This window comes from Crassostrea angulata, chromosome 1 (genome assembly GCF_025612915.1).
Source record: "Crassostrea angulata isolate pt1a10 chromosome 1, ASM2561291v2, whole genome shotgun sequence".
NCBI lineage: Eukaryota > Metazoa > Mollusca > Bivalvia > Ostreida > Ostreidae > Magallana > Magallana angulata.
In genome coordinates this window covers 27,512,045-27,528,137 of record NC_069111.1, presented here as the reverse complement: position 1 = coordinate 27,528,137, position 16,093 = coordinate 27,512,045, and the positions used below count along the sequence as shown (strand labels likewise).

At 34.2% G+C, this 16,093-nt stretch overlaps 1 protein-coding gene across 1 annotated transcript in view; it reads right to left on the bottom strand.

Moving 5' to 3' along the window:
• The window catches only part of LOC128170792 (tyrosine-protein kinase JAK2-like), a 91,981-nt gene that overhangs the window by 46,283 nt on the left and 29,605 nt on the right, over positions 1 to 16,093 (bottom strand). The window contains exons 6-9 of the mRNA XM_052836560.1: positions 10,297 to 10,568; positions 4,818 to 4,952; positions 1,827 to 1,936; positions 372 to 593 (exon numbers count right to left, since the gene is read on the bottom strand). Of these exons, the coding sequence (XP_052692520.1) occupies positions 372 to 593; positions 1,827 to 1,936; positions 4,818 to 4,952; positions 10,297 to 10,568 (739 nt within the window). The remainder of the gene's footprint in view (positions 1 to 371; positions 594 to 1,826; positions 1,937 to 4,817; positions 4,953 to 10,296; positions 10,569 to 16,093) is intronic.

Below are 16,093 nucleotides of genomic sequence, written 5' to 3'. Positions count from 1 at the left end.
GAATAATGATGTGATCTTGACCTTAATAGTTAAATGACCTCCAGTTAGACCAGATTATGAAAGATGGTCAAGGTTATTGAGCAATTAACTGTAACAGTTGTGCAAAATATGTCGGGCTTTAGATGCTACTTTAAAAATTCATGGAGTGGACAATCATGAAATAAAGACAAACATATACTGTGGAATCATTTTTATTCATGGGGGTCAATGTTTGTGGGGAGGATGTGATTTCGTTAATAGACAAGGGTAATTGGGATAAAAAATTCATGCAACGATCTTGCTAAATAATAGTAATCTTTACAACAAAAAAGAATAAATGTAGAATAACAAGTCTTGAACATTACATGTAAGTAGCATAAAGTTTTTTTTACCAAAAATAGCATTCCTTGAGCAACCTGACTGGCTGCGTTAAGAAGATGGAACGGTTTGATTGGTTGGCTGGTCTGTCTTCTCCTGAAGAATGAAGCCAATGAGCCATACTGGGCCTTCTCCATCACCAGCATAGGCGGAGTGGAGAGAACCAGTCCATGGACGCGCACAAAGAACTTAGGGTCCTCCATTCGAATCAACTGCTGAACAGCATGCTGAAAATGCTAGAAGTGGAGAAAATATAGTTAAAAAGTATTAATTTTAGAAAAATAGCTTCTTATAACATCAATTTCAAGAACTTAATGGAAGTGAATACCAAAGAATATAATCAAAATAGTTTTATTCTTGGTATCAGATAGAACTAGACGTCATTGAGATGGTGACCATCTCAAAGGGCCCTGCTTCAATAATGGACTATAGGATAAAAGCATCTCAAAGGATTTTGCTTTGACATATTGATCAATGACTTAGATATTTTCAGGCTGGCATAGAACTTTAAGTTATATAATATATAAATCTAAAACTGGATTTTTAAGAGATCTGTTATGAACTTCATATGTGACCTTGAAACATGATTTAAGGTCACTTCACATCCTTTACCCAAAAGCTCTGTTTATGTAAAGTATGAGCCTGATAGCGCTAGGGGAGAGTAAATATGTGGTCTGATATGAACTTGACCTAGAAACGTCATTCAAGGTCCCTGCACATCCTTTGACCACAGGCACTCTGTGGGTGAAGTATGAGCCAGATTAGACCAAGGGGAGAGAATAATATGATCAAGACAAGGATTTTTCAAATAATTCTGCCATGACCTTAACCTTAGACCTAGCAACATGGTTCAAGTTCAATGCATATCCTTTACCCAAAGACACTCTGTAAGTGAAGTATGAGCCAGATAGGACCAAGGGGAGAGAATATATGATCAAGACAAGTGATCTAAGATGGACAGACAGACAGAAGGATGGATAGATGAACGGATAGACTGATCACTTTAGGGCGCCAGCAGAACAGGGCCCTAATACAATCAAAAAACAAATCTAAGGCTCAAACAGTACATGTACAATCCAAAAACACGAAGAGAAAAGCTGTCAATGTGTATCAGTAATCTACTTGTCGACCCCTGAAAAAAATTTATTGATAAACACTACCTATCTAGAGAAATGGGTGTTCTATATGCAATATTATGCAAAAAAAAAATGACCAAATTCAACAGCTGGTATTTTTTGCATAAATTATTAAAAATCAAAATCCAAGTAAAATGCTCATCTCTGATATATTTTTGACAGCTGGCATACATTTTCACCATTTCAATAACTTAATTTTTCCTATGGAAAACCTGGTTAAAAATTGAATTCAAATTTTAAAGAGACACCAATACCTTTCTTATGTCTGGTTAAATAAAAAAATTCCTTGCATCTAAATTGAGCTATAATTAACCAATATATGATATATCCCACCTCATAACAGCGAAACATTTGATCATTTGATGTTTGACGTAAACGCTTGGCGGCATGAAGAGTTCCACTCTCTAGGTCACATACAAACACTTCAGTGAAGGTTCCACGCTCTGGAAAACAAGTTTTAGGAGATGAAAATGTTGTTTGAATGTATAGAAAAACTTGCATACAAAAAGTATATGTGCATGTAAGTGGAATGAATTTGTAGTTCTTAATTATATTACTTAATTACTGTAAACATATTATATTTACCGACAGTGTATATGGTATTTGATTTTTCAATGTGTTAGCGTGGATTTGAATTAGTGTTTTTCTAAATGTACCTATCGTTATGCATATGTGCATGGAATTTTGTGATGTATTTGATTTAGCAGAAGCTGCTTGCTGCCAAATTGCTAATTAAAATAGAATACACAGTTAAATGTAATATGGTTACAGTAGGTTACAATTCTTTTTTATTTTTCTATTTTGTCAACATAATTAGAACTTAAATCTCTAAGAAAAATATTTTTTCTTTTAAGTTAGGATGGTAAGGCATCACATTTTCAGAAAATAATAAAAATATCTACCATATTTATTTCTAAAACATATTTTAATTTGGGTGAATAGAATCACCTGTTTCCTATGCACCATAGGGGAGAATGTCAATTTTATGAACTAATCCTAGAATATATTCTACCCATCAAACTTCCTTTTTTTTGTTCCTACATGTATATAAATTTAGATGTGAACACAAAAACAACAAAAATAACTATATATCAAAAACCAAATACGATGCAAGTTAGCTTATCTCACAAATTTGAGCCAAGTACAAACAAGTATTAACATAGTGTAACAGTGTAACATGTATACACTCAAGAGTTGTATACATGAAATCACGTAGTATTACTTTCTTAGATGGCAAGCATTGTTAATATAGATATCTTTCATACCTGTTAACCTTTCAAAGCTGCTATGTGGGAGAATCTCCCCCTTACCAACTTGGCTAAGGGGGAGATTTTGCGTAAACGATGTTTTTTCACGTGAAATGCAAATATATATTTAAAATACTGTTAGATACCTTATTTTACCATTGTAATTAATGCATTTGCAAACATTTTAAATTTTATTATTTCTATGACTACCAGTGTGCAATTACAACTTGTGTTGCTGTACATGTTCAGAAAACTATTATTTTGTTTGCATGGTACAATACAAGAAGTCAATAATGTGACTTTTTATATTAAGTTTTTCTATTGTTCAGTATTGAACCATCACTACATGCTGACATATAGGGTAAACACAGAAAATATATTTTGCCTATTTTGAATTTGCAGTGAAACCCAGTTAAGAAAATATCAGAAAATAATATTCATTAAAATTATTTTTTGCCTTATCTATAGGATAGATTTTTAATTCACAAAACAATTTTAACATGTACTGTGGTTTCATTAATTTTCAAGGGTATCAATTTTCGTGGATAAAGTGAAAATCACATTTTCAAGGATACGTTAATTCATGTCCAATGACCCTATCAATAGAAAATGTTAATAGAAATTACACTTCAATGATCATTAAATTTCGTGAATCAACTTAACAACGAAATCCACGAAAATTGGTATTCAACGAATATTGATGAAACCACAGTATTTCTCCAGTATCATTTAAAAATGATCTCTGTTGTAATGTCTATAGCATCCCTGTAATTCTTAGTACCGGTACTATAAACTTTAAAAACTCTTGTGAAATGCTTTTACACTCACTTTATTGGTAGCTTGTATAAACACTCAGTATTCCAAACTCACTTTGATTTTTACCCACCGTGCTGGCCAGACAGAATTAGTCATGACTCACGGCACGTGGCTTGGGTGCTTTACCTGTGCACCTGTTAAGTGACACCACTGGCTGTTATTGTTTTCTTTGGTGTTACGTACAGAGTAAAATCAAGATGTTTTAAGCTTTCATTTATTTTTTTATAAGGCCTATAGATGCATAACTAAATACATAACTGATTTAAGTCAAAACCGGAAGTAATCGTAAAAAGTAAACTGGGCTATAACATGTCATACTATGATCACGGTAGACAGTACTTGGATAGATTTTGATATTTTCAAGCTACACAGCAGCTTTTCGAGTTCAAAATCAGAGAAAAACCCGCAGTGGATGTTGAAATTTGCATGTAAAGATTCAGAATTGGGGGGGGGGGGGGGTATGGGGAAGACAAATACGATTGCGGGAGAAATTTGTCTCCCGCGCGGGAGATAGGTTGGATGCGGGAGATCTTAAATTTTTAGGCCGTTTTGCGGGAGTCTCCCGCGCAATGCGGGAGGGTTAACAGGTATGATCTTTATTTACAAAAACTAGAACTTTATGCCTGTTCTACAGGGACTTAATGCCTGATTAACTAAGACTAAATGTCTGATCTTCTAGCTAGGATTTAATGTCTGATCTACTAAGATTTAATGCCTGATCTACTAGGACTCATTAAAAGGGCATGGTCATGATTTTGGTCAAAATTTATTTTTCCGTTTTAATGTTTACAATGCTTCAGTAAGGCAATTTTTATAGTCTACTGAAATTAAGTCGACATAAGATTGGTTGAAAAATTAATCCCACAGAATGGCACACCTTAACAAAGAGTGTGTTAAAATTTCAAGCATCTGCAATTAATAGTTGCTGAAAAAAAATGTGACAGGAAAGTTGTTACGGTAGACACACAAGGGTAAAACAGTTTACTCCTCTTTTCTTTGGAGCAGGAGTTTAAAAATAAAATTTGACCAAAATATTGACCATGCCTCTTTAATGTCTGATATAATAGGTCTGAATGTCTGATCTACTAAGACTTGATGTATTATCTACAAGGACTCAATGTCTAAATTTTCTACAAGGATTTAATGTCAGATCCACTAGGACTGAATGCATTATCCATTAGGACTTATTGTCTGATCTACTAGAAATCAATGCCTTTATCTACTATTAGGAATCAATGCCTTTTGTACTAGGACCTGGTACCTATAAGTTCCTTGATCTTGATCTCTTCAGGAAGGATAATATAGGGTTTCCTTCTTTGATTGTTCGTGGCTGCCTCCTCATCATCATCTGGGATGATCTCTTCCACAAAAAGTTTTCTCAATACATCCACAGGCTCTGTAAATATTGAAGCACAATTCAGATAACCTTAGCCAAAAACAAACAAATAAAATAAATGCAGCTTAAAGCACATAAAAACCTGCATGGTTAGCACATAAAAATTCTACTCTTAGTCTAGGAATATCATTTATATTACCGGTAAAGACATTTTGAATTCAATGTGCCCTGACATGCAGCTTATTTGAAATATTTTTTTTTTTTTTAAAGGCCTATGAATGCCAAAGGGGTTCATAACAATCTAGACTTTTAAAGTGCTTCTTGTTTTGATGTGGGATATTTTCCTGACTCAGAGACAGATCTTGAGCTACACTTGATACCTCACTTAACCATGCCAAGGTATAACGCATTATATGGTTGGCAATTCTTAGGTCCAAATGAACTTTGGTGTGTTAAGGTTTGATCAGATCTTTTACCACCAGGATTCCTTCCAGAATTCAAGCTGCATGTGCACACTAGACACTCCATGTTTCATTATATGTAAAGGTTCAAATTGGATTGGACTTGATGTCTTGTAATATACCTTGCCTAGGTTTATCCATCAAGTTTCATGTTTACTTTCACAGACTTAACTGACATTGAAGAATGTCTTGGGGTTAACCTTACTGAGGTTTGACCTTAACAGAATGTTTTGTGTTTACTTTTATGAAGTCAACATAAAATAAAAAAATTCTTATGGAAAATGTTCTTGATGTTTTGAAGTTTAGACAATGTTTTAAGTTTTCTTTCACAAAGTTGACCTTAAGGACATTTCTTGCTTTTTACCTTGCAGAGGTTTGACCTTCAAAGAATGGTTTAGCAGTGGCGGATCCAGCACCGGCGCGCCGGGCGCGCGCCCCCCCCCCCGTTTGATTTTTTTTTTTTTTTTTTTTTGTGGATGATTTTTTTTCTGATCATATAAAGTCATGCTTTACTTTAATATTAAATTCAATTTGTAAAATGAAAAATACAAAGATTTATAATTTGTAGGCATATTCATGTAGAAGTGTTATTTCATTCGATATAGTTTATTAATTAAAAAAATAGAAACGGTTCAACTTGTGTACGAGTGGACTTCTTGTGTAAGACTCGGTTTATGTACGACTGACTTTCGGCTGCAGCGTCTGCAAATTGAACATGAATAACATGGAAAATTTTGAATTACTTCGGCGGTCTGTCCTAGATCGTGACAAAAGTCAGTGTCAAGTCATTCATGCACAACTTATCAACGGTATTCGAGATATCATTAGAGATTGTCCCAAAATAGAAATGCTTCAGAGATTGAAAGAAGACACGCTGGCAAATGCACTTATTCCTGATGATAATTTGTGTTACGAAGCTAAAAAGGTTCCCGGTGACGGGAATTGTTTGTACAACTGCGTTTCCATCTTCATAACAGGTAATTTGTTTTAAAATTAATATTTATTAAAATCTGAAAACTTGCTATAGAAAATGAAATAATTAGAAGTGTTTGGAAATGAAATTAAACAAGTAAAAGCAAATTTTAGGCTAGATCTCCTGATCATTTTTTAGAAGCAAAAATTTTAATACCAGTACTATCAATTTATAATATCATATATATTTTTATAAGTTCAAAATGTGTGGCTTAAAAATTACCAGTGTTAAAAAATGCTTGAATTTTGATTGAGTTTCGACAGGACACAGTGCACCGTATATATTGCTTTAACTACACATATAAAACATAAATAAATAATGCAGTCATAAATATTTAGAAAAAAATCATTTAATTTTGTTTAGGCGATACGAGTCTTTTCTGGAAGATAAGGATTATTGTTGCAGCCGAGTTGTTTATACGGGCCAGTGATTATGCTGATCATCCAATACTTGACGATGTTCTTGCCTGTAAAAAAATATTTACTGATCACTCTGACACTCTGTTCTCGCTAATATTATCTGATGATGGTGGTGCAAATTTTGATAGAACACGAAACAGGGAAGATGCTATTATATGTGAATCGATGAAAACTTGTGAAGATAATTCATGGTCATCTATGGTACATTTACTCGGACTGTGTAGTGTGTTGGATGTTTGTATCGAGTCTGTGTACCCTAATGCAAATGAAGGATTGCGTCCACTATTTAATCAGACAATTTATCCTCTGGACAGAACAACTAACGACGAGAAACAGCCTGAGTTCGGCATTATATGGTCCCGGGATGGTAATTTAAACACTCAGCCCGGATTCTCATATGAACCTAATCATTTTGCCTTACTTGTTCCGAATTATGATGAGGGCAACAGTTATGAATTTGAAAAAGTGGAAGATAAAATGTCACAGCAGTCGTTGTTGTCGTCATTTTTCACAGAAGGAACTCGGAGAAAAAAGTTATCTTCAGTGAGTACTGCAGACAAGAGTGAAATTGCTAGTACTGGTACGTTGGAGCCTGACTCAAATGAACCTCAGCCTAGCGTAGGTCATCATAAGAAATTTAAATCCATACCGTCATTGTCAAGAAAAAATGACTTGAACTTTGCATTTGATATTTCAAATTATATTGCCGAGGGTCCTGATCTTGATGATGCAACTAAAATTAACATTATTCAAAATAGAATTCCACCTGCCGGACACAACTTCCCAGCAACAACCTACAGGGATAAACGCAGAAAGAGCGGAGTATCAAGCAGACGTTGTAAGAGAGAATGGCTTGAAAAATACGAACATTTGAGCTATTCTCGAATACAGGATGGGCTGTATTGCATTGCGTGTATTTTGTTTCTTAGTGACATAAAGTATTACAAGGGAGAATCAATTTTCGTCAAGGCACCTTGTAAAGATTGGAAACATTTACTAGAGTACTGGCAACTACATGAAAAGTGTCAGTATCACCAGGTTTCAAAGGACAAGTTTGGCAGTTTTGTGCTTCGCCATAATGACCCTTCTCTTCGAATTGACGCAAAGATAACCGAGCAAGCTGGTGTGAACTTTGAAAAAAATGTAGCGACTTTGAATTCTATTATCAAGTGCTTGGAATTTTGCGGCAGACAAGGAATACCCATTAGAGGTCACAGAGATGATTCAACATCCTGCTCACTGAATAAAGGGAATTTCAGTGCTTTACTTGATATGCGAATCGATGCAGGCGATGAAATTCTGAAAAGGCATCTATTAGAAGGCCCTAAAAATGCGTCCTACATCTCAAAAACTACACAGAATGATTTGTTGGAATGCATAGGAAGCTTCATTCAATCCCACATTGTGTCTGAAATAAAAAACCAAGAAGGACACAATTATTTTGCAATCGAAGCAGACGAAATTAGAGATATCTCCAACTTGGAGCAACTAGGAATAGCAGTACGATACATCAAGAACAATTGTGCAGTTGAGAGAATTTTACAATACGTTGATTGTGAATCAACAACCGGCGAACATATATGTAACGCTATCGTCAAGTGCCTTCAGGATTGTGGACTTGAAGTTAAAATGTGTAGAGCACAAACTTACGACGGTGCAGGGAATATGAGTGGCAGGTTAAAGGGGTGCAGGACCCTATTCCTGAATTTTGCACCAAGGGCACATTACTTCCACTGTGCTAGTCACATTTTAAATTTGGCCCTTAGTCAAAGTTGTGCACAGGTTGAAGTACAATGCATGATGTCAACAGTAAAAGAAGTTGCACTCTTTTTCAAGTATTCGCCAAAACGGCAGAGACTTCTAGAATCCTGTGTTCAGTCTGTCAACCATGATAGGACAGCGTCTGAAAAACCTAAGATTGCCAGTCAAAAGGTGAAACTTTTGTGTGAAACAAGATGGGTTGAGAGACATACATCGCTTGAGGAGTTTGAAGACACGTATGAAGCTGTTGTAGAATGCATGACAAGAATATGTGATCCGCAGTCAAAAGGTTCTTGGGATCCTAAGACTATTTCAGAAGCAAGAGGTTTGCTCACATCGATTGCAACACCAGGTTTTCTTTGTGCATTTGCCTCCAACCGTTATCTGTTCGGGTTTACTAAATCACTGAGTCTACTTCTGCAAGGATCGTATCAGGATGTTGTGACTGCTTATGAAGAAATTGGTCTGATCGTAACTGAACTGAAAGACATTCGTGAAAGAGCAGATGATGAATTCAGATCAAACATACTCCCTGTAATTGAAAAGCTTGCTGTTCATACTGACACAATTATTTCAATTCCCAGAAGATGTAAACGCCAGACTCTTCGAGGAAATGTTGAAGCGAGTTCACCAGAAGAGTATTGGAGACGTACCATTTTTATTCCACTGATAGACCACCTAGTTGCTGAACTCACAGATCGATTCCAAAATCTTTCTAAGTGTGCTGTTCGTGGATTGTGTTTATTACCACGATCTCTCCCATCTTTGAACGACCAGATTGTTGCGGACATAAAAGACTTCTTCTCTGATGACATGCCAGCCCAAACAAATTTCGATCAAGAGTTAAAACTCTGGAAAAGGAAATGGCTGAATATTGAAGAAGCCCCCACAACATTGTCTACTCTCATACAGGCAACAAATGCAAAAATGTTCCCAAATATTCACAGAATAATTACTCTTCTATTACTTATTCCTGTGTCGAGTGCTACTGTTGAACGAGGAAACTCAGCAATAAAACGTATTAAATTGTCCCAGAGAAGTACTATGGGACAGGACCGGTTAAACGCCCTTACTCTTCTCCAAATTCACAGAGATATTCCCCTAGACTACAAGAAAATTGTCGACATCTTCATTAACAAAAACCCAAGAAGAATGGTGTCTAACAATCCATTTAAATAAAACAGCTATAATTGTGTACGATATTTTGAAGTATTTCTTGTTTTTATTTATTTTAATTATTTACGACCGACAAACTCATTGGTGCAAATTTTCTCCTGGACAATTATGACAAATAACAATATTATTGAGTAAAATTGCAAAAGCCTACAAAATGAACAAAATTTAGTTAAAAGTCTTATCCCAGATACAATGAAATAAATACTTCTTATTTGTAAGAGCTCAATTGAAACTTTCTGCAGCTTTTGTTACTTCAAAATTAAATGTCTCATAACATTTTGGTAACATTTCTAGTGACTAAAATGACGGGAAAATAAGTAAAAATTGGCCCTCCAGACAACATGATTTTGCCTTTCAAAATATCTAGATTTCAGGAGCTTCCGGGGGCTTCGCCCCCTGGACCCCCACCAGGGCTTCGCCCTGGACCTACTGGGGGCCTTAAGGCGGCCCCCAGACCCCCTGCCTTTAACTGCGCCCCCCCGTTTTCAAATTCCTGGATCCGCCACTGTTTAGGTTTAATTTCACAAAGTTGACATTTGGTTAACTTTCCAAAGGTTTGATCTTGACAGACAGTTTTTGGTAAGATGACCTTAAAATGTTTTCTCGTGGCTTACCTTGCTGTGGTTTGACCTTGATAGGATGTTTTGGAAGCAGGTTTCTGGTTTCAGCCATATATTTTATGAGGCAGTTGATGTCTTTAAATTCTTCTTCATTCTCTCCTTCCAGACAGTACATGTTTTCTTTTTTATCAATCAACCTCTTTCTGGTTTGTCCGCCATAACAAAACAAGATGGCCAGCTGATCAAAGACTTGCATGCTCTGCTTCAGTATATAATACTCATCCGACAGATATTTGGTCTTTAACTTTCGTACAGCTGTGCTGGTACTAAAATGAAAATGTTAAATTGACAACTAGATTAGTATCATTATTCATGTATGTCTAATATATTTGCATGCTAAATAACAAAAAAAAAAACAATTACTTAATGAAACAAAAAAGCCCATCCTTGTTTTTTTGTTTTGACAGTTTTGTTTTTAAAGAATCTGATTTTGTAACCATGCAGACTTCTATTTACCCTAGTGGATGTAGGGCTAGCTTTTGATAATTACAGTTGAACTTCGATATCTCGAACACTGATATTTCAAATACCATGGATTTGTAGAAGTGATTTGTAAGTCCCAACCAATTATCTTTTAAAGTATTTTACCCTCGATATCTCAAATACTCGAATATCTCGATGTTTTTAAACAGTCCCATCTAGTTCGAGATAACGAAGTTTGACTGTACTGTACTAGTCTTGTATATTTTCATTTTCATTGTCTGAAATTTGTCAGTGATAACACTATATACGATTCAATTTTGTAATAAATATAGTCCAATACATTTCATCAATGACTAATATTTTAATATTTAATAGTACAACTACTAAAAGTTTTATAAAGTTTTATAAATATAAGTAATAGAGAACCATTCTTTGAATATTATGACATGATCAAATATGGTCGGCATGATCAAATCTATCATAAAGCCCTTTGGGCTTTATTGAATTTGACAACCCCTGACCATAATTGATCACCTCATCTTACTAAAAGAATGATTCCTTATTCCTTTTATATACACCAAAGACACATAATTCTCCCGTCATATCATTCCATCACCCAAAATACGAGCAAAATAAACATAATATCAACATAACAATCATGTAGACAGATTTTACAAAGAAACATAAGTATGGTAAATGTCTTCCATAGATGTTAAATGTTCATTAATTTTTACATATAATGTGATGTAAAAGATATTTGTTAGTATAAAACATGTGTGTGTGTGTGTGTGTGTGTGTGTGTGTGTGTGCCTGTCATCTATGACTATAGGCGACTAAATAGCTCAAAACAAAACTTTATTTACTAAAAATATTTCAAACATCTGACTATCTTTTGACTGCAACCAATAATTTGAATAATGAAAACTTCTAACTTTGACATCCATAATTTATATAATGCAATTACTACCACAATAATTGTATATAGAGTAAAATTGATTGTATACAAAGACAAGAGGCCCACGGGCCACATCGCTCACCTGAGGACCAATAGGTATAATAAAATCAGCTTAATGGAGTCATAATACAAACTATCTGGACAATGTACAATAATACATGTAGATCCTGTATAAACTAGAAAACTGACCAGTCAGGAAGGGCCCCGCTATGACAATTAATATAGAGAAGTGAAAAAAGCTTTGAATTCCATCCTCTTTATATTAACAATGATGAAAAATAAATGCCCGGCAGAAGATGTAAAGAACTGGAATATATAGGATCTCGTGATTTGTAGTTGGATATGATTTTCATCCAACAATTAAGTGTTTTGTTCCTGAGCCTTAGTGAGGGGATAAAACACACAAGTTGGATAAAAATCATACATGTATTATACTATAAATCATATGAGATTCTATTTATCCCATGTTTTATACACCACAATCAATGTTTACACTGTTTATAAAACTCTACATTATTTTACTTCATTATGCCTAGGCAAATCCCATTGTAAAGTCACAACTGTGGGATATCAAAAAAATATCCAATGAGTCATATCCACAGGATAAAGTGGGTTAACATGGGATGAAATAAAACTTGTTAAAAAAACAAAGAATTGATACCAATGCAATGATACCTAGGCTTTGTCTCAACTTCAAACAAACATCACTTGCAGACACATTGGTACGGTAATACATATAAAAGATAAAGACAGACCTTAGATTTTCTGAAACATGCAGGCAAGATAATCAATCTCAGGGGATTAATTATCCTGCTCTCATCCATTTATTGAATTTAATCAGGGCTTACAGAAGGAACATTTTCAGGTACTATTCTTAAGTTTCCTTTAATATAAACATAGCAGGCTTGGGGCGAATTACATTGTAAAGTAATGCATTACATTACCATTACTTCATGAATTTGGGCATTAAATTACCATTACCATTACTTGATTTTCTTGAAGTAATGCATTACATTACCATTACATGAGTAAAGTAATGCATTACCATTACCATTACTTTTTTTTTTAAGTAAAGCTAATAAAGAGTTTTTGCAAATGTTATAAATATACAATATTCTCTTACATATCTACAGCTTCATGCTCAGTATCAGGTTCAAATTCAATGAATAAACAAGAGTCATTCTTTATTTGCTCAATATATAATCATATTGTGGCAATATGAACAACATATTACATAAGTAAAATGGTATTTATAGACATTTGGCATGATACAATATCAGATATGAAATAGAGACACAGGATAACATGCGTAACAAAAAACAATTTATGAAATAATGTTGCAGTTTTTAAAAGCTAAATATAGATATATCCCCAGATTACACAAATCTTTATAACTTTGGACACTTAATTTTATTAATTTATAAACAGATGATTTTTCCCAGCTAATTTCTTAATATATTTTATTCGTATTTCTTTTTACGGAGGACACTTTAAGACAAAAGATTGCTGTTGCACTTAATGATTGAAGTTTCAAAGGGTTCATCTTTTAAATGCATCCACCTTCCGGTGTATACTAAATTAAATGTTTTGCAGGAGCAGTCAATGCTTGGACTGGAAAATACTGTTTGACGATCTTTATCTTAGGATATATTAAGTGCAATAATAAATTAAATACATAAATCTTGTATTTTCTATCAGTCCAAACTAATGTACAGTGTAATTAATATACAAGAGAGAGAGATAGAGAGAGAGTCGACAGAGAGAGAGAGAGAGAGAGAGAGAGAGAGACAGGGAGAAAGAGAGAGAAGATTTTCAAATAGGTTATAATATGGGAAGTGATATTGATTTTCATCATGGATGGACAGTGCATTCATTTTGCTTTTAAAGGTGCATGTCTGTCTCCTATTCTATTGTGACATAGCGAAGGGAAGGGGATTGGGGTGTTTAGCACTTCTTATAACAATAGATTGTTTTGATACTTACCGGTAGATTATCCGGGGGGGGGGGGGGGGGGGGCATAGTGTGTTGTTGACACATTTCTTATTGAAGTGCAAACTAATTGGAGTAAATTGTTTAAACACTACCTGAGGATGCTTCCACACAAGTGTCAGCTTTCCTGGCCGATTAGTTTCTGAGAAGAAAATTTTTAAAGATTTACTTTATGTATTCATATGTTAAACTTCGATCCCCCATTGTGGCCCCATCCTACCCCCGGGGGTCATGATTTTCATTGAAGTGCAAACTAATTGGAGTAAATTGTTTAAATGATTAAAAACTCTTAATAACAACACTCTTAAAAATGTTATGAAATTGTGCTGTTGTCTTTAGTAATATAAACAATTCAAAAATGAATTTTAAAAACCTTTTTTAATAAAACATGTACAATTAAAACATTTTTTTCTCAATTAGAATTATTTCTTTCTTCTTTAAAAATAAATTTAATCAAATTCAATTTCAACTATTCATTTATTCATCACATTTTTTAAAGTGAACATGCATAAATATGCATAGTAATGCAAAGTAATGCCATGTAATGCCAGCATTACACTAGATTTTGGAAAGTAATGCATTACATTAGCATTACTTGTAATGCTAATTTTGAGGCATTACACATTACTAGCATTACTTTGAAAACATGTAATGCATTGCAATGCATTACCATTACATTTAGCATTACCCCAAGCCTGAAACATAGCAACCAAAAACAACAACAACACCAAAACATCCATTAAAAAAGAAAAAAAAAAGACTAAAAAAAACTGGTATCTAATGATTTTAAATTTTTTTTTTTATTTATTGTAATTCATACATTTTTTTTTATTTTACAGAATATAAGTATTTGGACTAGAATGAAATATATTCTTTATCAAATACCACCCTTTAAACTGAGGGGTAAAAATATTAGGTCATACAGCTCATGGAATGAGAGTTTAATTTGCTTCAAAACAAACATCAGTGCAGACAAAGGTGTTCATTAATCTCGATATGACAGAGATAAGCCTCTAAATTTTCTGCAGCATGCAAGATAATTAATCCCAGGGGATTAATTGTTCTGCTCTCTCATCCTTTTCTTCTAAATTTACAATAAGATTTTTTTTTCCCGAAATGACAAAATGGGGTTATTATCTGATTACCTGTTAATATTAACAGCATTAAGGCAGTTAATATATATCTTGATTTTAGAATTCAATAAAATTATTATAAATCATTGTGTACAGTATTTTAACCAAAATAAAATATAAATATTACATTTTAAATCCATATTTCAAAGAATGTACACAATACTACACATCATTCAAAATTGACCTTAACTTCAAAACAAAGTTCATTTGCAGACACAGGCAGTGCAGTAATTAATCTCAATGTGACAAATAAAGATAAAGCTTAGGATTTTCTTCCTGTGGAAGGTTAATTAATCCCAAAGGACAAATATTGCACAGCCTTCCATGTATACAATGGTAACATTATCAGCAGTTATCTCTCTTTGCCCATTCATTCTCAGCAGTTATCTCTCTTTGCCCATTCATCCTTATGCATAGTTAGGAATCTACCCCACCACCCCAGCTCCAAACCAGAAGACATAGAGAACCAAACTTAGCATCAAAATATCTATTTCTGCCTACTGAACTACCATACCAAATTTGAACTTGATTGGACAACCATAAAAAAAGTTATTAGAAAAAAACAGGAAATTTGTGGACGGAAGAGTGACAGACGGACGGACAGAAGGACGGACGGACAGAGTGATTACTATAGGGCATCCGCAAATCCTTGCGGGGCCCTAATAAAATCCATTTTTCCCTGGATATTCTTATGTTTATAATCATTAGTCCCTTTTCTAACAGGATGATTTTATAGTCATATCAAGTCATATCATATGTTGAGTATTGCAATTCTCAAAAAGATCCTTAACAATAGTTTATTTATTGGATATAAACGTACATCAAACTCTGAACCTTCTCGTGAGGCCAAAGAATTGTCCTGGGGCCAAAGTCTCAATAATTATGAAGAATCATCTGGCTGATTAGTTTCTGAGAAGATTTTTAAAAATTTACCCTATATATTCCTTTGATAAACTTTGACTCCCCATTGTGGCCCCATCCTACCCCTTAAGATCATGATTTTCACAACTTTGAGTCTACACTACCTGAGGATGCTTTCACACAAGTTTCAGCTTTCCTGGCTAATTAGTTTCTGAGAAGAAGATTTTTAAAGATTTACTCTGTTTATTCCTATGTAAAACATCGACCTCCCATTGTGGCCCAAACCTACCCCCAGGGGTCATGATTTTCACAAATTTGAATCTACACTACCTGAGGATAGTTCCACACAAGTTTCAGCTTTCCTGGCTAATTAGTTTCGGAGAAGTAGATTTTTAAAGATTTACTCTATATAATCATATGTTAAATTTCG